The 23,666-nt window shown below is 36.7% G+C and overlaps 2 protein-coding genes across 3 annotated transcripts in view; one reads left to right on the top strand and one right to left on the bottom strand.

The window, feature by feature from the left end:
* esama (endothelial cell adhesion molecule a) overlaps positions 1–3,956 on the top strand; it is a 56,161-nt gene extending 52,205 nt beyond the window's left edge. The window contains exons 6-7 of the mRNA XM_067399254.1: positions 168–297; positions 2,734–3,956. Coding sequence (XP_067255355.1) covers positions 168–297; positions 2,734–3,187 — 584 coding nt within the window. The 3' untranslated portion in view covers positions 3,188–3,956. The remainder of the gene's footprint in view (positions 1–167; positions 298–2,733) is intronic.
* A 2,354-nt stretch (positions 3,957–6,310) lies between these two features.
* On the bottom strand, positions 6,311–19,398 carry fez1 (fasciculation and elongation protein zeta 1 (zygin I)). Of its 2 annotated transcripts, none has more exons than XM_067399252.1 (10): positions 19,260–19,398; positions 17,108–17,477; positions 15,518–15,617; positions 12,780–12,866; positions 12,302–12,467; positions 11,621–11,895; positions 10,835–10,915; positions 10,648–10,723; positions 7,636–7,701; positions 6,311–7,129 (listed from the first exon to the last, which is right to left on the bottom strand). In XM_067399252.1, exons 2-10 carry the CDS (start codon positions 17,422–17,424, stop codon positions 7,113–7,115), a joined length of 1,185 nt encoding a protein of 394 aa, XP_067255353.1. In that variant the 5' UTR covers positions 17,425–17,477; positions 19,260–19,398; the 3' UTR covers positions 6,311–7,112. The 2 variants fall into 2 exon arrangements, with proteins under 2 accessions (XP_067255353.1, XP_067255354.1); XM_067399253.1 differs by having other exon boundaries at positions 15,518–15,569.
* Positions 19,399–23,666: the final 4,268 nt, after the last annotated feature.

The raw sequence follows: 23,666 nt of genomic DNA, 5'->3' as shown, positions 1-23,666 counted from the left end.
AAACAGTTTTACTGTATTTTTGATCAAATAAATATAGTCTTGGTAAACATAAGAGACTTTCAAAAAAAATTAAGAAATCATACTAACCCCAAATTTTGAATGGTAGTGTATAACTTTAGAGTTACTCGGTGTGGCATACATTAACTTTTCTTGTTCTTTTTGTGCAGCAACTAATGCTGGGATGATTGCGGGTGTTACGGTTGGTTGTATTGTGGCTCTCATCCTGATCATTCTCTTCCTCTTCTTCATGTGGACAAGACGGAAAGACACAGAGGAGGATTTTGCCAATGATATCAAGTAAGATAATTATGATTTATTGTTTGAAGTAACGTATTGATGTCTTCCCACAAAAACTCACAATAAGCAACTGAATGCAGCGAAAATTAGGAGTTTATTTTAGATAAAAAGAGTTCATTTAGGGAAAATAACGAAACCTTCGGAAGGAGGACAGGCCAAAATAACATAAAACCTCTAACTCTGGTTATACATCTTCCTTGAATCAAAACAAAAACCAAAATAAAGGACATGTTTTTACCTCCCTGCTATTCATAAACAGGAGAAAATGCATTGTAAAATAAATTGACACCACACTCCCTACTAAGATAGCCCCCTTAAAAGTAGTACTTTTGATTTACTACAGTTACCAGTTAAAGGGATAGTTCACCCAAAAAATGAAAATTCTGTCATTACTCTCTCATTTTGGACTTTGGACTTTATACCGTGGACTTTGGGGGAGGTTGTGCGGAGGTGGTGAGGGTTTGTGCGCTTGCGTGTGCCTCAAAAGAGGGCTTACAATGAGTTACAAAGATACATAACAGCTACGACTGTGTACACTACATGCTTTATGCAAGCACTATATAGGATAACTCACTATACAGGATTTACCCTATTATACATTATTGACATGAATTGATAGGTGAAATTTTCTATAAACAAAGCATCAGGCTGTCTTTGAGTTCACATGAACAACGGTTAAAGTTACTTGTCAGGCTACAGAAGAATACCAAAATTCCGCCGTTCAATTATGTCTAATACATCGAGAGTCATGCAGAACTATAACAACCCAGCCATGACACGTAATTGCGAATAACATGCCTTACCTTAACACAGGCCTGGGGTCAGCTTCCTTTGCTGTTTGAGTTAAAGGATTAGTTCACTTTCAAATGAAAATTTCCTGATAATTTACTCACCCCCATGTCATCCAAGATGTTCATGTCTTTCTTTCTTCAGTGGAAAAGAAATTAAGGTTTTTGATGAAAACATTCCAGGATTTTTCTCCATATAGTGGACTTCAATGGCCTCCAGATGGTTGAAGGTCAAAATTAGTTTTAGTGCAGCTTCAAAGCATTCTACATGATCCTAGATGAAAAAATGAGGGTCTTATCTAGAGAAACCATTGCTCATTTTCTAAAAAAAAAAAAGAAAAAAATTATGCGTTTTAACCATAAATGCTCATCTTGAACTAGCTCCCTTCTTCTTCTCTATTTGAATTCAAAGAGTTCAAGAGTAGTTCAAGATGAGCATTTATGGTTAAAACGTATATAACGTGTGTGTATATATATATATATATATATATATATATATATATATATATATATATATATTTTTTTTTTTTTTTTTTTTTTTTTTTTTTTTTTTTTTAAATGAGCGATGGTTTCTCTAGATAAGACCTGGAATATTTTCATCAAAAACCTTAATTTCTTTTCGACTGAAGAAAGAAGGACATGGACATGTTGGATGACATGGGGGTGAGTAAATTATCAGGAAATTTTAATTTGAAAGTGAACTAATCCTTTAACATGTACTAAACATGAGTGGAATTTGCACCGCAGCGCCCCCACACCTTGATGCTCATGACAAGAATAGCATGTATAGTTATCGATATTGAAGTGAATTAGGTTTAAATAGCCGTCATGCATGAATGAATGATATTTTTGTAATTTTACACATAATAATCCATGATGATCACATTACACAAAACTGAAATTGCACGTCAAAATAATACATTGTCAATATTTTTGAGCCCCCCCAAAATTTCACAAATCACATTTTCAGGGGAGCCCATGTCTTATTAAGGGGAGCCGAGCTCCCCTGTAGTTCGCACCCTGCCTGTAGGTCCTTTTGTTCGTCTTCGAAACACAATGCAATGAAATTAATGAAATGAAAACACACACAGCAAAATCTCCAGAGTTAAATCAACTCTGCTCAGAGTACATATGGTCCCTCTCTAAATAGTGTTAAAATAACACTGAAGCGGAGTTAAAGTTAATGAGATAAACAATTAATTAAGTGATGATTGTGCGTTAGTGATGAACACCTGCTGTTAACAAGCAGACTCACTGAAGAAAAGAGAAACACAAGAACTACAACTGACTTCAGTCACAGCCTTATTAATTGCTTAATTATCTCATTAATTTTAACTTTGCTTCAGTGTTACTTTAACACTATTTAGAGAGGGACCATCTGAGCAGAGTTGATTTAACTTTACTGTGCAGTTAAATAGAGAGCACACACAGAAACACTTCTGAAGCAACCCACCTGTATAATCAGCTGCACCTGTCACACTCAAATGAGTGTGGAGAACGAGAAGAACACAAACACACGTGCCCACACATATACCTTCTCACACAACAGAGATATGCGAGTAAAAACACAAAGTTATGTCCAAGGATGTGACAACTGATTTAATGATTTATAACTTGTGTAGACACTAAGTGCTTTTGTACGTTACAGGGAGGATGCTCAGGCTCCCAAACGTGTGTCATGGGCCAAGAGCGGCACTGGATCTGACATCATCTCTAAAAACGGCACCCTGTCCTCCATTCAGACAAGCACTTACCCGCGAGACCCCCACAACCACCATCATTACCCTCACTCCGACACCGCATCCATCAACACGGCCACGGGCAGCACAGCCGGCTATCGCTCGCAGCCTCCGGCAGACGCCACCCTGGAGCGCACGTTGCCGGGCTATAACACCAACTCCACCCTGCCCCGTGGGCCATTGGGCCCCCCCAGCACCAACGGAGGCTCCCAGCACAACTCGGTGCCCCGGACAGCCTCTGCCCAGCCTCAGATTCCACGTCCGCCAGTGCTGCCCACCACCGTAACTGCGGCCAATATCTCCCGCATGGGAGGGGTACCTATTATGGTGCCAGCGCAAAACCAGGCCGGCTCTCTGGTGTAAGACCAATCACTGCTGATGAACCTCCAAAGGGAAAGAGGGAAGAGGACCTCACGTCTGTGGTCCTACAAAATGAGGCTACATCTAGATTAATCTGGATACATTTGAAAACGCCATTTTCCTTCCACACTGAAACATCGGAAAATGCTAATTTCACCTCACTGCGCATGCGTAAAACCTCATAAAAGCCCACATAATAAAGTTTTCATGCTATTCTTCTGGAAGGATAATTTTATTTAGCAAAATATCTCACCATTCACTGATGTTGTCAGGTCACACTCCATATGTTTGGTCTAAAACGAAACTGCTCTCATGTTTTGATGCAGGACAGCAATTGAGTGTAGGCTAAATTTTCTGTCATCTTTGCAGGACTGCAGTATAAAGAGAGTACAAAGTATTTTTTGCAACAATGTGAAAGTGAATAACAAATAACAGGCACAACTGTGGTATAAACATACATATCTATTGGTTCAATATGCGTCACATGTCCACACTCTATGATGCGAAAACAGCATTTTCAAATGTATCCACTTGGGAAAGCGTTTTCATAAAGCTCAGTTCGCAGGACAAAAACACTGCCTCAGTTTGGATGGAAGGCTAAAACAGAGAGGAAAAAGATTAGTGAGGACAAGGCCTGAAGCAAATTGGAAAGGATGGACTGGAACCGATAAGCTTACTGCATCTGTATGGAAATGGCATGGTGTAATTTTCTTTCTTTACATTTTTTATTTTATTTTTTATATATAAGAAACGTAAACAAATATAAAGATGCTCATTGTATTGTTTTATAAATTCATATATATATATATATATATATATATATATATATATATATATATATATATATATATATATATATATATATATATATATATATATATATATATATAGATATACATATATATTTTTTTTACTGTTCAAAGTATTACAGAAAAGCCTCTACTTTCTGTAAAATGGAACTTGTTAAACAGAAAAAAAGACACTAAGATGTTTGAATTATTCACATTTTTTGTCATGAAAAGCATTTTATTTTTATGTTCTTGTTGCTGTTATTGCTTTGCTGATTGTTCTTTTGCAAACTAAAGATGCTAACTTGCCTTGTTGAAAACAAATGAAAGGTCTATTCCACATTATTTACAGACACTCCTTAATAATTCCGTTTACATACGATCAATAGCATATGTTTCATTGCATCGTCGGTTAAAGGGAATGTCGAGGACATCACTTAAAGTGACATTAAGTTGCTATATTTGCCTTTAAATATTTTTTGGCCAAATATATTTCAAAACAAACCTGTGTTGTTATCTCTTAGAGATGTATGGTAGATTTTTACAATTTAGAAGTGTAGAATTTGGCGGTATCTTAATTTATATTGTGGTTTTGTACCCCATGATTCTATTTTACAACTTTGATAATGTATTGTATTGATTATGTAAACTATAATTATAAACATTCCTTTACCTTACTGTAAATAAGGTATTTATTTCTCACTCTAGGTCTGTGGTTATTTCATGGCAGCAAATAAGTTCATGATTTATCTGGTATACTGAATACAAAACCAAAGATTTCCTGTTCAGTAGTTGTAGGTGTTATTAGTTGCAGATGGATGGAGGTCACAAGGGTATTTCCAGTTTCCCGGAAATAAATGCCCCAGTGAAACATGAACTCAAAATTGACCCTATTTATTTTAGCACATAATTGAACATCCTGTTTTACTCAGAAATGTGTCATTAAGTAAAATGGGTTGTGAATGGCAGTTCATGTTAACTTAATAGCGGACAATAAATCACAATAGCATATCTGTAAGTATGCCAAAATTCATGTTGTATTATTTTTAAATTTACCATATAATTCATAAATGCTTTTTAAACAACTGCTGTATTTTTTATTTTCAAACAAAAGCTTGTATGTACAAAAGCTGTGCAACTGACTGTTTTTCCAAGCACAAATATTTTTTATTTAATTAGAAATGTTTTATTGCCTGTACCCATGTCTATATTTTTGTCATCTGCAGACTGGACAACCTCAAACTGTTCTGTATAGGACATTTACTGTCTATGGACATGAAAACACTTTGTATCCATATTTTGAATAAAAGTAAATGGCTGTAAAAACGCAGTCTAGCCGTTTATTTATTTATTTATCAAGGAAATATATAAAATGTAGTAAAGTAACTCATAATTTGTGTCTTAAAGTTCATATGTGTCTTTGTTTAATGTATTAAAGACCTGTTTAGAAGATGTATGCTAACTAAGAGGCTGTCCTAAAGTTAAAATTAAGTTTTTTGGTGAGGAAAAAAGCTAAACTAAAAAAGTGTCCCTTTTAAAGATAGAAAAAAATATTTTTCGCGCACTTTTTCGTCCACGTGCATGGTTAAGTTGACTGACTTAAAAAGAAGAGTGGGAAAGGTAAGATACTTAGTGTTTTATGGCATTTCTATGATCCATCATTAATAATATTTGGAAAAGATAAAAATTGAACGATATGTAATATAAATACGTTGTGTGTAACATTTTGTTTAACATTTAGTCAGGGTCATTAGCCTATTGGCTAAGCTAACGTGACAGCAGTTCTCCACACATGAATAGTCTCCTAGACAGATGTTTACTTGAGCAAAAATTAATTCCTGTTTTTATATTCTATCTAACATTTGATATATTTCAAATATTGTTTTCAAAACACTGTAGTAATAATTTAATTTCAATGATTCAACAGACAAACGTACCTAAATGAACAACACGGTTTGTAATATATTAGAGAAAATATCACTTCATAAGGTAAAATGCCCTTGAATAATGTATTTTTACACTGGTTTAAGCTAGAAAAGTCACTCATGTACAACCATGCCCACTATAACTATTTTCCAACCAATCAGTGGTATTATCAACCGTTTTGATGTCACCTGTTATTAGGGTTAACAAGCCAACACATTTTAAGTATAATATTAAACTAAATGTCAAAATTCAACAAGCGTGAGCTTATGATGATGAATTGTAATGATTTGCGTATGACTGACCTCTAGTGGAATATTGTGGTATTACAATAAATCAGTCACTCAGGCTTTTACAGGGTTTGACATTTATTGGAACTGTAACTCAGCAATACTTCACATTCCTCCATGTCCCTTAGTAAATAAGAAATATATACATTAAAGATGTAAGCACAAGTGATGTATGACAGTTAATGTTAATAATAATAAAAAAAAACGTTTTATTAGACAAATGGGTAAAAAAAACAACAACAAAAAAAACACTTTATGTAGAACTGTATATTTCATACATAGGATGAAAAAAAACAAAACCTCAGGTTACCCAAAATAAGAAAAGTCACAAGGTTTCTCCCTATAACTTGGCATTAATGTAGAACACTAAAACATGCTGTATCTTCAACCAACCTCGGCTGAAATAAAGCCACAATACTAAAACGGCAAAAAGCAGAATGTTTGGATGGATTATTTTCAAATGTGCTCTCGAAATCAATGCATCTGCGCCTTCAGAAGATTGTGAGTAATGCCCTTCTCATCATCACCTGTGTTCAGAACGGATGTGAATGGTCGAGTATTATGTTGTTATGCATATCCTTAAAAATAAAAATAGTACCTGATTGTAGAGTTAAACTGATTATAGTTCACCTGTTATCCTTACACGTTCCATATGGCTTTTGGCCCGAAATAACGTACATAGTAGAAAACATGTAAAGCACCAGGCGCTGTGGTATGAACCTCATGGATATGTGAATACAGGAAGGGCAGTGAGATGAGCAAGGTTAAAGGTCATTAGATAAGCAAGAGAAGGATGGTTAGATGTTCAGGGTCCCTCGCTGATACTGGGTAAGGGAGCTCATGCAGCTGGGCTGGAGAACTGAGAGAGGAGAAACGAAGACACCTGGCCTCTCCGCAGTCTCACCACAGCAGATCACACTCAGGACTTTAGGTAGGACACAGAACTGCAGGATGGAGATGTGATAAAGTATTAAAGGGCTCAACGCTACTAAAAGTCTAGAATAAAATGTTCTTTGTACATTTATATAATGCACTATATTTAAAACAATATTTAGAGCTGGAGAACAGTATTACCCTGGGAATTCAATGCAGATATGTTTATTATTATTTCAAAAGTACAATTTCTATCTCTTATTTCTATCTTTATCATTTGACCTATTTAAAGCCTAGGACACACTAAGCCGACATCAAAGAACTAGCGGCTACAAAAGCTGACTGTGTTGTCATCTCTCGTCGGCTTCGTCTCAGCCAAAAAGCTGCGCATGAACACACCTAAAGACGGCAACTAGCATTCTGCACCTGTATTGTAAATAAATATCTGTCTATACCATCTGGTGTCAATGGAAGACTAGGACTGCAGATATACAAAATCTACACAAAGTAAAATCTAATACAGAATTATTTATTTAATTATTTGAATTCTGGAAAAGTTAAAATATTTTAGATTTACCTTTTAATATATAGTCAGTCAGGAGGGTTGGGACCTTCTCACTGTCTTCTTTCATGGCATAAAGAACTGAAAAACAATATTACTTTTTATTTATGCATTTGACATACTTCTATCCAAAGCCTTAAAGGAATAGTTCACCCAAAACCCATGATTTACTCACCCTCAAGCCATCCTAGGTGTATATGACTATTTTCTTTCAGACGAACACAATCGGAGATATATTTAAAAATATCCTGGATCTAACCAGGTTTTATAATGGTAGTGAATAGGTGGCGAGATATTGAAGCCCAAAAAAAATGCCTCCATCCGTTATAAAAAATAAACCATACGGCACCTGGAGGTCAATAAATGCCTTCTGAAGCAAAGTGAGGGGGTTTTGTAAGAAAAATATCCATATTTAAAACTTTATAAACTAAAATAACTAGATTCTGGTAGACGACCGTATGCATACTGAGCTACAAGAGTAGGGTTGCAAAGGGGTGAAAAGTTTCCGGTAAATTTCTGGTAAATTTCCGGAAACTTTCCACGGGAACTTAACCTGGGGAATTTTGGAAATATTCCAATTTGGAAACTTAACAGGAATTTATGGGAATTTATGGGAATTTACGGGAATTAATTGGAAATTTTAGGAAATTTATATAAATGTATAATATTTACATAAAAAGTATATAAAAACAAATATAAACATTTTGTTTGGTCATAACATAAGTTATTTATTTTTAGCATTCAATTAATTCTAATTCAGTAAATATGTAAAATAAATATATTTTTATTGCAACAATTGTGTGTTATTTACTTCAATGTCACATGATCCTTCAGAAATCATTCTATTATGCTGATTTGATACTCCGTTATTATCATTGTTGGAAACAGTTGTGCTGCTGAATATTTTTTGGAGCCTGTAATACTATTTTCAGGATTCACTTATTAATAAAAACTTTAAAAGAATGGAATTTATTCAAAATAGAAATCTTTTCTAACAATATCACTTTAATATCACTTTTATTTAACAATTTCCCACATCCTTGCTGAATAAAAGTATTAAATTCTTTCAAAAAAAGAAGAAAAAAAAATTACTGTCCCCCAAATTTTGAACGGTAATGTATATTGTTACAAAAGATTTCTATTTTAAATAAATGCTGTTCTTTAAATTTTTATTCAAAGAATCCTAAAAAAAGTATCACAGGTTATAAAAGAATTAAGCAGCACCAATGTTTCCAACATTGATAACAAAGGATCAGATCATCATATCATAAAGATTTCTGAAGGATCACTGAAGACTGGAGAAATAATGCTGAAATTGTAGCTTTGCATCACAGAAATAAATTATATTTTTATGTATATCAAAATAGAAAACCATTATTTTAAATTGTAGTTATTTTTGACAATATTACAGTTTCTGTATTTTTGATCAAATGTGCATGTTATGGACTGGGAGAATGCACAGTGCATGCAGGGGGCGTGGCCTCAATGGCCCTGCAGTAAGTAGTGTGCTGTGTGAATCTCAGGGTAAAAATTAAACTAAAATTATAGTAAATATGGTTGTTTTAACCAAAATTATGCTGCAAGATGTTCTTTTCAACTACATTTAAGTACCCGGTCATAGGTTAACCAGGAATTTTGCAAATTCTCTGTTTATTCCCATTAATTCCCGTATATTCCCGTTAATTCCCATATATTCCCGTTAATTTCCATGGAAAGTTTCCAGTTTTGAAAATTCCCGGAATTTTGCAACCCTACACAAGAGTAACACGTGATGCGATGTATCACGCAGGATGTAGGAGTATCATAAGCTTAGACGCCTCTCGCGGTTTAAACAAATAGAGCTGGGCAACAAACTCAAGCTCCTCTTCTTTTATATTGAAATCCTCTGACATTTCTCTTTAAAATTTCTCGTTTGTGACCGGTGTTTTGATTTGCTCTATCCTCTGCGCTTCCGTGTTCGTCAATACGTCATGCATTGGGTCAGAGGTTACTCTTCTACTGCAAATCGATGCATACGGCCATCTGCCAGAAGCTACTCATTATTGTTAATCAAGTTTTAAATATAGATATTTTTCTTACAAAAACCCATCGCTTCGCTTCAGAAGGCCTTTATAAAGAGGATGTTTTCGTCGACTGAGAAACCAAAAACTGTTAGTGAGTTTTTGAAAAGAGTGCATGCGTAAGAACAACCCCCCTCCTTCACAGCTCATTTCAAGGGAACGCATCCCAAAACTCGTGCACGAGTATTATTGGAACACGAGTGTTTACCACCGGCATTCGCTGTGTCGTGTTCGTGGATTCATTATGTCGGACTCACCGCAGGTAACTCATAATCTGCAGTTGTTACTCCTGTCTCCTGACAAAAACATTGCATGTGGCGCCTGTGGAGTGTGAAAAGTTACTGGAGCGTGCAGCCGCGCACGTCTCTCACAAGGAACGTCATGGCAGTGATTGACAAGCCAGAGGGCCAGTCGTTTACACGATGATCACTTAAACGATTGGCTGATGTTTTTAAGGCCCTACCTCGTGCACAGATGATGTATATTAATATTATTCCTTTCAGTGCACCTAATAAATAGTCTTTTATCAGTTAGTAAAGACAGTTTCAAGTAATATTGCAAAAATGTATAAAACAAAACATCCTCTTTAGCACGTTTAACACCCCTGGAGCTGAATTATTTTTATGATTTTTATGCATTTTTTTTGGGCTTCAACATCTCAAGCCCCATTCACTACCATTATAAAGCTTGGAAGAATCTGAATATTTTTACAACTCTGATTGTATTCATCTGAAAGAATATGTCATATACACCTAAGATGGCTTGAGGGTGAGTAAATTATGGAATAATGTTCATTTTTGATTGAACTATACCTGTAAAGGTACACATTTACATTTTTATCAGTTCTTGCTTTCCCTGGGAATCAAACCCATGAGCTTGCCATTGCTAGCATCATTATCTAGTGTTTGAGCTACAGAAAAGCCCTATATTATATAGTTGAATTATTAGTGCAGTTCAATATACTTACTTTTTGTGAGCATTTGCAAGTCATCCACAGATGGAGGAGTCCCTTTTTTCTCATATGGGATGACTGTGTTTAGGTACTTTTGACCACACACAAGAAAAACAGACACAGTTTACGATCAGATCGTTTTCCTGCATACAGTATACATGCAAATTTAATCCAGCACATTAACTGAAATGCTCCTCCTCACCTGTCTTTCTGTCCCTGAGGTCCCAAAGGTCTGTCTGATCCCTGTCTGCAGGATGTTGGACAGACCCTCCATGCTGAAGCGCTGGAAAACATTAAAATATAAAATTTTAAGTACCAGAGGCTTCTGCTTACATACTGTACAGTGCACACATCCTAAGTCAAGCTAGAGAAAAGATCTGGTATAATTCAACTGGAGATCTAGAACTGAGGTTGAGAAATTATTTCAATTTAAGTGTTTACAAGATTCTTTCAGCAAATGATCTTTATACATAACAATGTTGTGATGCTGTTGGTTTATTTAACAATTTAAAACTTATAATTTCATTTCTATTATGTTTTGTTGTCATGTTATGTTTCTATTATGTGTTACATGCTACTTTTTATTTCTATTGCCAGTTTCGACAAAAACAACAACAGAGTTTGACTTTTAGCCTTAGGCTTCCGAGTTCAAGAAAATGGTGCATACATAGTACATTAAACTCAGATTCACAATCTGCCACATTTGCTAACTCTAGTCTCTGTGTACAAAATGAACATGAACATGGAGTTTGAGGACACAGAGATGCAGTTACTTGCATGATGTAATCGAATCACAGCAGCATTACTGTAAGAGGAAGCCAGTATTGCCTTCACAGCTCATACTGCAGGGGAATGCTTCCTCTCGTCCAGTAAGTGCTAAGTGCAGCTGAAGAGTAATGGGCCGAGATCCATTAACCACAGAAAGAGATGTCCGTGTCTGGAGACTGAATGGAGGTAAACATCATGCAGCTACTTTCAACACACTTACTTTCGCAGGCATGCTCCCAGTCTTCTCGGAGCGTGTTGTTCCTTGTAGACTCATGGCCTTGTCCTTACGCCTGCGCTTGCTCATCTCCCTTTGCTCCTTCTGTCTGTTCTGGACCTCCATTAGAGCTGTGATGAAGGTGTTCTTCACCTCTTTCTCAAACTCCAGCTCATCCCTCCGGGCCAGCTGAGCCACCAGTTCCTCTGAATACTCTCGTATCGCCACCTCCATCCGACACAAGATGTCAAGCAGCGCCGAGCTCGGCATCAGCCTCAGACCTGCATGACAAACAGCATAACAACATGCAGTTTCGAAAGCGAGCAACACTTGACTTTCACACTGTGACTAATGTTGGGCTTTAACGTAATATTTATTTCTCAGTTGACGTGGGCTTTTTTTCTTTCACATTTGTTCCAATGCATCTCTGGTTTCTGGTTTCATATGTCCGTGGGAATCTGAAACAACATGGTTTAAAATAGAAACCTTCTCTGTTTTCTCAATAGACACCGCTTTCTATTCCTGGTGAAATGAAAAGCACGTTTACATTGACCTTAATCTAGTAATATCAAGGTACTTCTCATAATAATGACTTTAGCTGATGAAACATGCTATTGCTAGTATTTTAACCATAAAGATAAACACATATATCACATATATTTGTTAATTGCAGGTTTATCTGGGCACCTTCATAAGAGCAGTTGTTGTTGGAGGCCTGAGACAGCATGCGGATCTCCTCCAGTAGGGAGGGGCTGCTTTTAGATGAAGAAACCCCAATATCATCATCCTCCTCTTCCTCTGTCTCTCCAGGATCTGGCGAGTTTTCCATCATTTCCACAATCTCCTCAATCACCTGGTGAGAGAATAAATGACAGATTTCAGTGGGCGTTTGCCATTTTAGCTTTGTATGCAATGAATAAATGCAATCACAAACATGGCACACATGATTTTTAATCTAGCAAAGCTTTAAAACTAGGTTACTGTTCAAGTGGAAACCTGCTTGATGTAAACAAACCCTAAAATACAGTATTAAATCAAGCATTAGGGTGTCACAAATGTGACAAAATGCTGACAAAATGTTACTGTAAACAATCATTTTCAGTCTTTTCTTTCCTTTTTACCAGTGCAACACATCTATTTACTTTGTGTAAACGTTTAGGCTCACCTGATCAGCTGTAATCAGAGGTTCTTCACTCAGACAGTTGGCATTTTCGTTCTTCTCATTCATCTCATCCTCATCTTTTTCATGTATCTTTAAAGCCAAGACAATGAAATTATTCACAACATGTTTAGGAGCATCAGCAGTATCAACAAGACAAGATGGCAGAGACTAATGGCTCCATATAGTTCCATTACACTCATTGGTAATGTGCTGAGGAGAGTGCTTTCAGATGTTAGCTTATAGAATGCTTGACAGCTCTTCTGGCCTGCATTGATGTACAACAAAAACTTGACTTCTCATCTACTGTACTTTACTGCTGACAATATTAGATTACCCAGTGTCATCTGACCAATTGGATTAGATGATAATTAGCATAATATTTACAAAGACTGTCACTGTGTCATCTCACATTTTGACAAAATATAACAGAAAATACATAAATGTCTGCCACTAAGTCATCGAGACTTGCAACATTTTTCAGAGCATCTGTGAGATTTTTTTATGGTATCTAAACTATTTATTACAAAGCTTGTGACAGGCTGAATGCCAGAGAAAGTAGATCAGGTTGAGTTTTTGGCAGCAAGTGACTGTATTTGCTGTCCATTTGGCATAAACATACCACACCCTGAATCAAGAGGGCAAAGCTGTACTCTCATAGAGTGCTGCAGTCATTTGCTCTGAGGAAATAAATGCTTTAGTGAAGGAGAAAGATATTATTTCAAGAAATAAATGGCATTGGCCAGTGCTTTAATTGTAATTGCTTTGCAACTTAGTTCACCTTTGCAAAGTTAGTTCACCCAAAAAATGAAAATTCTGTCATTAATTACTCATCCTCATGTTATTCCAAACCCTGTAAGACCTTCGTTCATCTTCGGAACACAAATTAAGTTATTTTTGATGAAATCTGTGGGATTTGGCCTTCGATAGAAGGCAACATTATTACCAATTTCAAGGTCCAGAAAGGTAGTAAATACATCGTTAAAATAGTCCATGTGATTACAGTGGTTCAACCTTAATGTTATGAAGCAACTAGAATACTTTCTGTGCACAAAACACAAACAAAAATAATGACTTTATTCAACAATTTCTTCTCTTCCTTGTCAGTCTCCCACGATATTGTTGTAGTAAACACAGTGCAGCGCTTCCGTGCTCTACGTCAGAACGCTGGCTCAGTATTGGCTGATGTTGTTCATTTGAACACCATGCATGCGTGTGATGCTGACGCAGAAGCCAGCCAATAATGAGCTGGTGTTCTGACATATAACCTGGAAGTGCTGCACTGTGTTTACTACGACAGCATTGTAAGAGACTGACAAGGAAGAGAAGAAACTGTTGAATAAAGTCGTTATTTTTGTTTGTTTTTTTGCGCACAAAAAGTATTCTCGTCATTTCATAACATTAAGGTTGAACAACTGTAGTCACATGGACTACTTTACTACCTTTCTGGGCCTTGAATGTGAAAATAACATTGCAGTCTATTGGAGGCCAGAAAGCTCTCGGATTTCATCAAAAATATCTTAATTTGTGTTCCGAAGATGAACAAAGGTCTTACGGGTTTGGAACGACATGAGGGTGAGTAATTAATGACAGACTTTTCATTTTTGGGTGAACTAACTTTATAATTCAGTTCCATTAATATAATATTATTATTAATATTATTAAATTTCCCTATCAATAAATAATATGTATTGATATTATTATCATTATTATTATTATTATTTTGTTAATAATAAGGGGCTATATTAAGGGGCTATATTTAGAATTCAGAAACCCTTGTTTTTAGCAACACCGGTGGCCGTTACGTGAACTGCAGCCAGCAACTTATTGTTCGTGCTCTTAACGTAAAAGAGACTGAAAGTGATTCAATGCCTTGATATACTTACGGCGAGTTTCTTTTTTGTTCTTTACTTAGAAGTAAAAAGATGTTGCAGCGATATACTGCTAACGAACATCCAGACGCCGTCCACACTGCTGAGAGCAACGTTTAGATGAATATGTACTGTAAAAATGTGCTGCGCACTTTCCTCTCAATAACAAAATACACACACAACAAAAATAACAGTGGTGAGAAAGCAGCAGTTAAGAAAGCATTTAATCATATTGATGTGGATATGTTTGCACCAGCTCTGTAATTCACCGGCATCTTGTTGACAGATGATTTAATTAAAATTACACTGTTGTGATAGTTTGATTATAAGTAAGTAAAGTTTGATTATAAAGCATCTTTGAGACTACAGACTATATTGATCTGACTACGTGAGACTATAGTTTGAATTAATCCCTTTTCTTTGCATGATACATTGACATTACAGAATGGCTCTTTAGGCATTATCCTGAACATCTTATATGCATTCATTTCATGTGTCAAAGAACGGAACAGAGGCTCTTAGGAGCGCGCATAACAGTTACATCCTTTTGATTTTCCCAGCAAAAACGACCCAAGATCTTAACATAAAATCAGTCTACAGGCTTTCATAGACAACCTAGGAAGTCAGGAAAGGTCTTGTTTTTAAAGTTTCGTTACTAGCTGTTCACACATTGTTAATAAAAAAGTAATTATTAATATATGGAAATTCTTACATATAGCCCCTTAAAAAGAAAAGGTTGTGCCTGCATTGGTAAATAAGTTGTTGTCCTTAGCATTTTATTGTACTAGTAACCCTAACAGTAACCCTGCAGGAAATACAAATCCATTATCATGTCAACAGCATGAAAGTTATCAGAGCAGAGCAGATGTTTACCTCTTGATCTGAGAGGTTGCCATTCAGCGTTTCTGAGGTGGGGTCATCCCAGCTGGACACAGAGGAGGGGATGTAGTTGTCAGTCAGAGCATCCCACACGCTACAAAAACACATGCATGGACATTTATATACACAATGTTCCAAACAACACACAATGAATATGGAACAAATCACACATTCATTCTCAAAATTATGAATAATACATTCTTTAATAATGACTTTAATAATAAATTCCACTTATATGTATTAATTATGACTTGTTAGCACTGAGAATATAGAGACAGATCCAATGTACAGCATTCATTTTATATGCACAACAGTGATGCTACAACGTGTTTAAGATGCTCTTTAAGTAGCTGCTTTCCATGTTTATATAACCGGGCTAGTGACAATGCATTCTTTCTCTTTTCTTTCTTTTCTCTTTTCTATCTATTCATCTACATACTGAAATTACTCTCCACACTTTCTTTGTGCCTCTGTCTAGTCATCCAGGGAACAAGTGGCCATTCAGAGTGCGCTGATCTCTGAGGGCATACAGACACAAGCTTACCAGCCTCCATGCCATCCCTGCAACAACACCAAACTGGTACAGACTCATCGTCTACCAATATGTCATTGTCTGAAGGAGATACATTTCTATTTACTGTCTGAAGATCTCTAAAGGCAGCATCTTATCTAGAATAATTTACCAACTTTGGGTAAAAAAAAACCCCTCAGAATTGCAGCAGGCTTGTTTCTGTAATTCGTCAGATGCACAGCCATGGGCTGAATTCTAGCGCAAGGACAGATTTGTGTCTGAATTCAAGCCAAGAACAAAAGCCACGGGCAATGAGAACACATCACAGCGGGAAACTCAGAAAATAACATGCTAACAAATCATAAATCAACAACATATTTACAGCACACACTAAGAGCGTAATAAGCAAGGTGCTCAAATTCTGGAAATCCCAATGACATACTCGTTTTTATTTCTTAAAAGGCTACAAATTGAAAATGTGCATCCAAAAAATACATTTAAAGCAAATGCTCTACTGGAAATCTACATTTCTGATGATGTATTGCTCTTTTTTATTTCCTTCCAATATTTCTGAATATTTTTGCCATTACAGTCTCAATCAGTGATAATGTTTTGACTGTTTTAAATCAACAAGCATGTGCGCTATATTTAGTCCAAGGGGGTTTTTTGTGTCCCGTTTTGCGAGAGGCAGTTTTGACGGCAAAGAGAGGATGGTGACAGGCTGCCAGCACAGACAAGTCAGGACAAACAAAAGCACTGAGGCGTATAAAAATTTGCTGAATAATTCACAGCCAAACCATGGACACATGCACACAGACAGGCGCTGGTGATGGACAAAGGGTATTTTTTATACAATTTGATTGGCAGGGTAGATAGCAAAGAGACATGTCCTCATTTTTTGAATGGCAGAGAGATGACCAACTCGATGCATATTTATTAGCACAGTATTCATACATTTAATTGGTGGTACTTAATGGTGCAAAAATGTAAAGCCAATTGCATCCATTCATTAAACCTCTACCTAGATGCATTTACATAATATATTCTGGAAGTGTAGAAAAATTCTTGCTTACTCTTCATCTTGAAGCCTCTCCTCATCCTCCTCGGCATGTGATTGGTTGCGTACAGGTGCCAGGCCTTCTGTTTTGGTGTTGTAATTGTGGAAGCACACGTTCAGCTTTTCATCAAATTCATTGACCAGGTCCTCCATGGACTTGAAGCTCATCATCTCAGAGAAGTTCTCTAGCTCGGAGAAGTCTTCACGGCACAGCGGGGCCAGAGGAATTGTTTTGTGAGGCCGGCAGGGAGGCTGCTCAGATTCGAGCTCCTCCATCTTGCAGGGCCGCAGATCCTCAAATTCCTCATCCAGGCACACCAGAGGGGCCTCCATCCTGATGCCCTCTTGATCGCACAGTTACGTGGAGGTCGCCGCTGCAACAATCCCTGATTAAAAATATAATAATTGTCAATATGTCATTCAACATCTCAAATCACCATCTAAAACATAAAAGGCTGAAAGTGGAATAATTCAAATCGTTTTCACTTCTCTTAAAGAGCTAAAACTTTGTTTGAATATGAAGTAATATAACAGTAATGGCTTCCTCAGTGTCAAGAATATTTTGTGAGGCTTATTTAACTTTGAACATCTAGACTTAGACAATATTTCACAGTTGACATCTCATTAAATTAATTTCTTTCTCTTCCACTTAGCAAGTATGGAGCACGAATGACTGCATTTCGCTCAAGCAGAGTGAAAGTAATTGTGTTTAATTTGCATGGCAGTTGATTCAGCAGAACCGCTGGGATTTTTCCCAATGAATTCTGGGACTGTGAGGCAGCCAAAGTCAAACAGCAATTATAGCTGCTGCTCATTCAAATTCATTTGCATGTAGCTTTTTTCTCCAATCATTAGTGCCTTATAATACATTCTATATCGATATATTAATTTAGATATTATTAAAATATTAACATTTATTTTTTTAGCAAATTAAATACTACAATATGAGTGTTTCTATTCTGATTTACTTAAAACAGATGCTATTACATTACATCTCTCTTCAGGTCAAGATGACATCCAAGAAGATTCACTCTTCATTGGAATGAACAAGTTCAGTTTGAGAGTAATTCTGACATTAGTTCATGCATCCTTTTTCCCCATGTCATCTGACAGTTTCCATGAATGAGCTCGAAAGGCTTTATCAGGCTTAACGACAAGCTAAAAGACTGCAGGATAAAAATCCATTTAAAACAGGCTTGCATAAGCTTTTACCCCAACATCACATTAGTCAGCAATGTGCCATTCCACTACACACTTATTACTTTACCCTCGTGTGTATGTGTCTGACCGTCAGAATTAAGGTGATGACCTTTTCCACTTCCTAGTTTTTGGCTACCCATTGATTTGTTTGTCCGCCACCCATAATTCTGTGCCTATGGGCAAAACCAGTTAAAAAAAAACCTTAACGTCCAAATCCAATGACCAAAGCACAGAGGTAATTCAATGTTACAGTGATAAACTGCTGCCCCTTATTCACAATTCCTGGGGAAGGGGGTGGAATTGAGCAGGAGTGTAAATAGCATATTGACCTCAAATCAATCGATGGAACACAAACTGTGGCAATGGAATAAAACACTTTTGCTGTGGGTCCTCCATTGAGGATGACGACATCTAAATGTGCAATACATTCATATTTTTCACCGTGCTGATAAATTCAAGAGATATTTCTCAAATGCACTACTTAGAGGATAAATTTGGATTACAGGATTAATTTGTGAGTGCCAGTTAATGGTTGCTTGTGGCAGGTGTGACCTATGTTGTGAAAAATGAATATGAACACAACCATGTCACAAGATATGATAAATTGACGAGCCATGACGGGAAGAAATATGGCGGATCACATCATAAAGCATGGCAGAGAAAAAATACAACACACTGTATCAGTTCTGGATTAAACATTTTTTAAACATTTCTTTAGGTCTAATGGATTTGAAATGAATAATTTTGATTATCCAAATGGATAAATAATATTCAAATTGTGCAATATAAAAAAATCTAAATAATAATTATATCTTTTTCTACAATTATGTACAGAATGAAAATGACAAAAAAGAAAGGGATGGATGCAGAACGAATGGAGATCAAGGTTACCCCATTTCCCAGAGGGAATAACGGGAAAACAATGGCGGGATGGAGTGATGGAGGAGAGAGAGGGAGGAACAAATTACCTGCAGAAGAATCTCTCCTTGTATATCTGGGTGAGCCCCTCCTATTCCAATATAGTCAGAGCGAAACCACCATCAGCAAATCCCAGTCAGGATGAAACAACACCAGACACATTCATTCCCATCACACACAAGCTCTGTGTCGTGATGGCTGCTCGGCTCCCTGTTCTAGTCCACGGCGTCTTGTCTAAGCCAGCCGAGGCGCCAAGTGTTGTTTTCTGATCATTAAGCAGCAGCCGTCCTCTCCTGTTCCACGGAGCCTGCGCATTGCTACGGCAACTGACGGAATCATCCTCCTTGCCGCCCCTCCCCCTTCTGCTCCTCTCCTCATGCACCTCACTCTCTCCGCCCCCTACCCCTCCCGCTCCCTTTCTCTCTATCTGCCCTAAGCCAAATCCTCCATATTCATGAGGAAAGGAAAAAAACTGAGAAGCTGTAGTGGGGCTTTATTCACACCTTGAACTCGCTTGTCACTGGACACATCAGGGGTCTCTTGGCAGCTTCCCCTTTCTCATTACCCCTCAAAGCACGCTCAAGAGATTTTCAATGAGAAAGCTGTGCTAACAACATGCACGCCGGCTCCTTACTGTCAGTCATTCCTATTATTAGGTTAAAGCTAGAAATGTGGCGAGATAGCGTATATAGCGTAGAAATGTAGCACAGTGGCGACCAAAAGTCTGAGAGCACTGCTGAAAAAGCTTCTATATTGTATTTTTTATCATTTAATAATTGTTTTACAAATTATATTATTAGTTTAACTATTTAAGTGAAAAGTTCAAATTAGCATACTGTCAAATGTCACTAATTTTAATATTAGATTTCTGTCATGACAACTCTTTGGCATGGTAATGGATATAACAGTGTTGATATGTTTAGAATAGATCTGCTACGCTGCTGCTGCTGTTGGTTATTGCTGCTGCAGAGCAAGTATGGGACTTGCTACTGCTGATACACACACAGCTGCTGTGAACAAGTAAGACATGCTGCAGCTGTATAAAATAGCATACATGAATTACCCCTAGTAGCAGGCCTATACAGGTGGAGCTGGGGAAGGTGGAGGGTTTCTGAAATCATGCTGCAACAACTACAGCAAATGCTGACAAAGTATTTGAAGGTTAAGCAGCGAGCTCAATGGCTACTGATACAGCTGGAACCAATCAGCTGTGCCCTAAAGAGAATGATGTGATAGCATGCAGATTGAGTTAAGGAGCCTGCGCCACCTAGAGTTTCATGACAGAACTTTGTATTAGTGACAGAATTGTACAGGTTTTTTATTGATTTCAAGTCAACATTTCTTTGTTTAAATATGAATGTGCATTATATCAGTACCATATCAGTTATTGCCGTTTTGAGTGTTTAATTGTGCACAAATTTGCTTGTAACAATTGAAATAATATATTTTAGTTTTTTATTTGTAATTTATTTCAACAAAATAATGTCAAATTTTAATAATCTGCAATTTATCAATTATCAAACATAACATGAAAATAATTATTGACATCTGTATTGGCCAATTTTAGAGTTTTTCTCTTTTTATGTCCATTTCTACATGCTCGTTTCCCTTCATTTTAGATTTAGATTACCTCTGCCATCATCTACCACTCCTTTAAAGTTAATATTTAAAAACACTAATAACTTAATAGCACTTTTAAATGTAATCTTTACAAAATGAGTATCCAATTTAGTTTTTTCCTTTTTGTAATTTATATTTTGTAAAATAGTGTATAATTTTAATACTCTGACATTTATCAGTTATCAAACATAACATGTAAACAATTGTCTGTATTGTCCTGAATTTAATTGATGCATCCCTAGATTTAGACTTCTCAGAATCCTAAAACTTTCCATTTAGATATTTATTCTCAGAATATCAGTGTGGTCTCAGACTTTTAGACCCCAAGATATGTCTGACTCTAGGCCATCCAGAGTCAGAGAGACAGAAATGCAGCAAAGACAAAGACTGTGGCTTATAGGAACTGATGGGGCATAAAGAGCCAGTTTAGTTTGGTCATTGTATTGCCCACCCGCCCTCTACGACACACATACCCACACCTCCTATGTGTAATGCCACTCTCTCCCTGCTGCCCTTAATCCTTCAAGGCTCTTAATCTGCGTCTCAGCCTTTAAAAAGACCCATGCAGTTAAGAGACGCTATCCTACACGCATGTGTCTGCATGCATACAAGCTGCTCAAAATTGGCTTGCCATATTCCAAGGATTAGCATCTGATTTTGTGGATTACAGACAATGCTTTCACAGTTTCGAGCAGATGACTGTGGGAAACAACAAGAGTGTGGCACACGCGGCATTAATAGAGCTTAGACATCACAGGATGTCCAGTCCCTATATAGTAAAGCTTCCTGTCCATGTGGTCAGATTTACTCAGAAATGCATTTCTGTGCTTGAAGCATGCTGCGTGACTGAAATACAAATGCAAGTATACTTGCATTATACTGCAATAATGGCTGCTTGAAAATGGTTACTTCAAGCATGATTTAATATATTTGATACAGTTTGGTTCGTTTGTTGGCTGTATGCATGTGGCATTGCTTTGTCTAGCAGACTTCAAACCATGTGAGTCCATTAATGGTTAATAAGAAGGAGGAGAGAGCAAAAAGTAACAGTAGTGGGTCTTTATGAAGGGGGAGGAATATTCTGCAAAGCTCAAAGACAAATATGACATCATCTCCTATGGGAGTGTCAATCATTGTCTAATGTATTCAGTAACTACAAAACACTTAGATCATAAAACAGCCAATTTTTATCATCAAAGCGACATTGTTTCGATGCAAAAAATCCTTCAAAACATCATTCGAAGCCCCTTCTACTTGCCAATCCAGTCTTCAAAAAAATAAAGTCACAGATTATCTAATTCCTCATGTCAAATGTTCACTTTCCATCCTTATTACATAATCAGCTATAAAATTTGATGAGATGATAAAAAGAAATGAAACACACGCAATGACCTGATTTCCTGTGCAAGACTCCCCCTGCTCACACAGACGCAACTCTCCTCCACAATACAGTCAAAAGATTTGGAATGACGGAGGCCCCATCGCCATGGTAACCGGGTTTGTGCAGCTGAGCATTGCGCTTGGAGCTGTTGCTGTGGTTATTGGTGGAGGATTGGAACTGGCCCATTAGCTCCACGCCTCCAAACACAGAAGGCCTAATAGGTCTGAATGACGTGGCTGCTGAAATTAACGAGCTAAGATGTTGTTTCAGCTGGCATTTAATATTTATGCAGTGACAGCAAGTTACTGTGTGCCGCCCAGGTCTTTTTTTAGAGCAAGACAGTAGTTTTTTCTGGTGACTGTCACCTTTGACAAAAAAAAAAAAAAAAAAATTGATGATTTTAATTTATCAGTTATTATTAGTAGTAATAGCAATTGTAACAATAAGTAAATTATTTTTTATCATTTATTTATTGGTATTATTTAGTGCTGTCAAATCGATTAATTGCATCTAACATAAAACTTTGTAAGTGTGTGTGTGTAGAATGTCATTTATTAGGCTATACAGTCAAACCAAAAATTATTCAGACATTTTTGATATACAGCTATGGAAAAAATTAAGAGACCACTTAACATTGATTTCTGAACTTGGAGTGGTCTCTTAATTTTTTCCATAGCTGTATTTTTACTAGTTGGTGCAGGACACTATAGTTCATTTATGTGAGGATAGCAAAATAAACCGTGACATATTATACCCAAAAATTCTTCATACAGTGGACTACCAGTAAAAGTGATAAACATTTGGGACCTAAAATTATTCAGACACTTTAACCTGACCATGTTTTGCTTAAGTGTTATCTGACATAATTAAGATGATTTTTAACTCTGAGATCTTGTCATATTTTATTACCATTTTTTAAGCAATAGTGAATAAACTGTATTAATGAATTAAATGTTCAAGGTGTCTGAATAAATTTTGGTTTCACTGTATAAATAAATATGGCAAACTAATCAATTTGACAGCAATAGTATTACTATTTCAACCAGTACCTTATTTATTACTTATTTTTTTTAGAAATCCGATTGAATTTTATTTAATGGAAAGGAATTTTATTGCTTAGAAGGAACAAAACAGCCTCCCTGAGGAATACGTCCCCTGCACAGCTACTCTATATATTGTGTGACAGATTCAGTTCAGGATTTAAACACAAAGCCTTGTTATTTCTCCTCAGGCCTCATTAGTGTGTATGGGCTTGAATTCTGCAGATGTAGAGAAAGAGGACTTCAGCTATGATCAATACTCACCTTGGTTTCTCTTCTCAGCTTCAGAATTCACTAGGAAAATACAGCTGTCAGCACCACAGCCTGACGATCAATAACAACATCTCCTCAATGCCAGAGAACTACACACACTGTTGAAAACTCATTGGCTAGAGTATCTGCCTTTATACTTGTCC

The sequence above is a fragment of the Chanodichthys erythropterus genome, chromosome 10 (genome assembly GCF_024489055.1).
Source record: "Chanodichthys erythropterus isolate Z2021 chromosome 10, ASM2448905v1, whole genome shotgun sequence".
Lineage (NCBI taxonomy): Eukaryota > Metazoa > Chordata > Actinopteri > Cypriniformes > Xenocyprididae > Chanodichthys > Chanodichthys erythropterus.
The sequence above is the reverse complement of the archived record's forward strand: the minus strand, read 5'-3'. Positions and strand labels throughout refer to the sequence as shown.

What these genes read in the sequence shown, in the direction of transcription:
- fez1 (XM_067399252.1), bottom strand. Translation starts at nt 17,424, where the DNA reads ATGGAGGCCCCTCTGGTGTGCCTGGATGAGGAATTTGAGGATCTGCGG. An exon ending in CAACAACTGCTCTTATGAAG is followed by an intron (nt 11,896 to 12,301) that starts GTGCCCAGATAA and finishes TTTGTCATGCAG; the next exon opens with GTCTGAGGCTGATGCCGAGC. An exon ending in CCTCAGGGACAGAAAGACAG is followed by an intron (nt 10,724 to 10,834) that starts GTGAGGAGGAGC and finishes TGTGGTCAAAAG; the next exon opens with TACCTAAACACAGTCATCCC.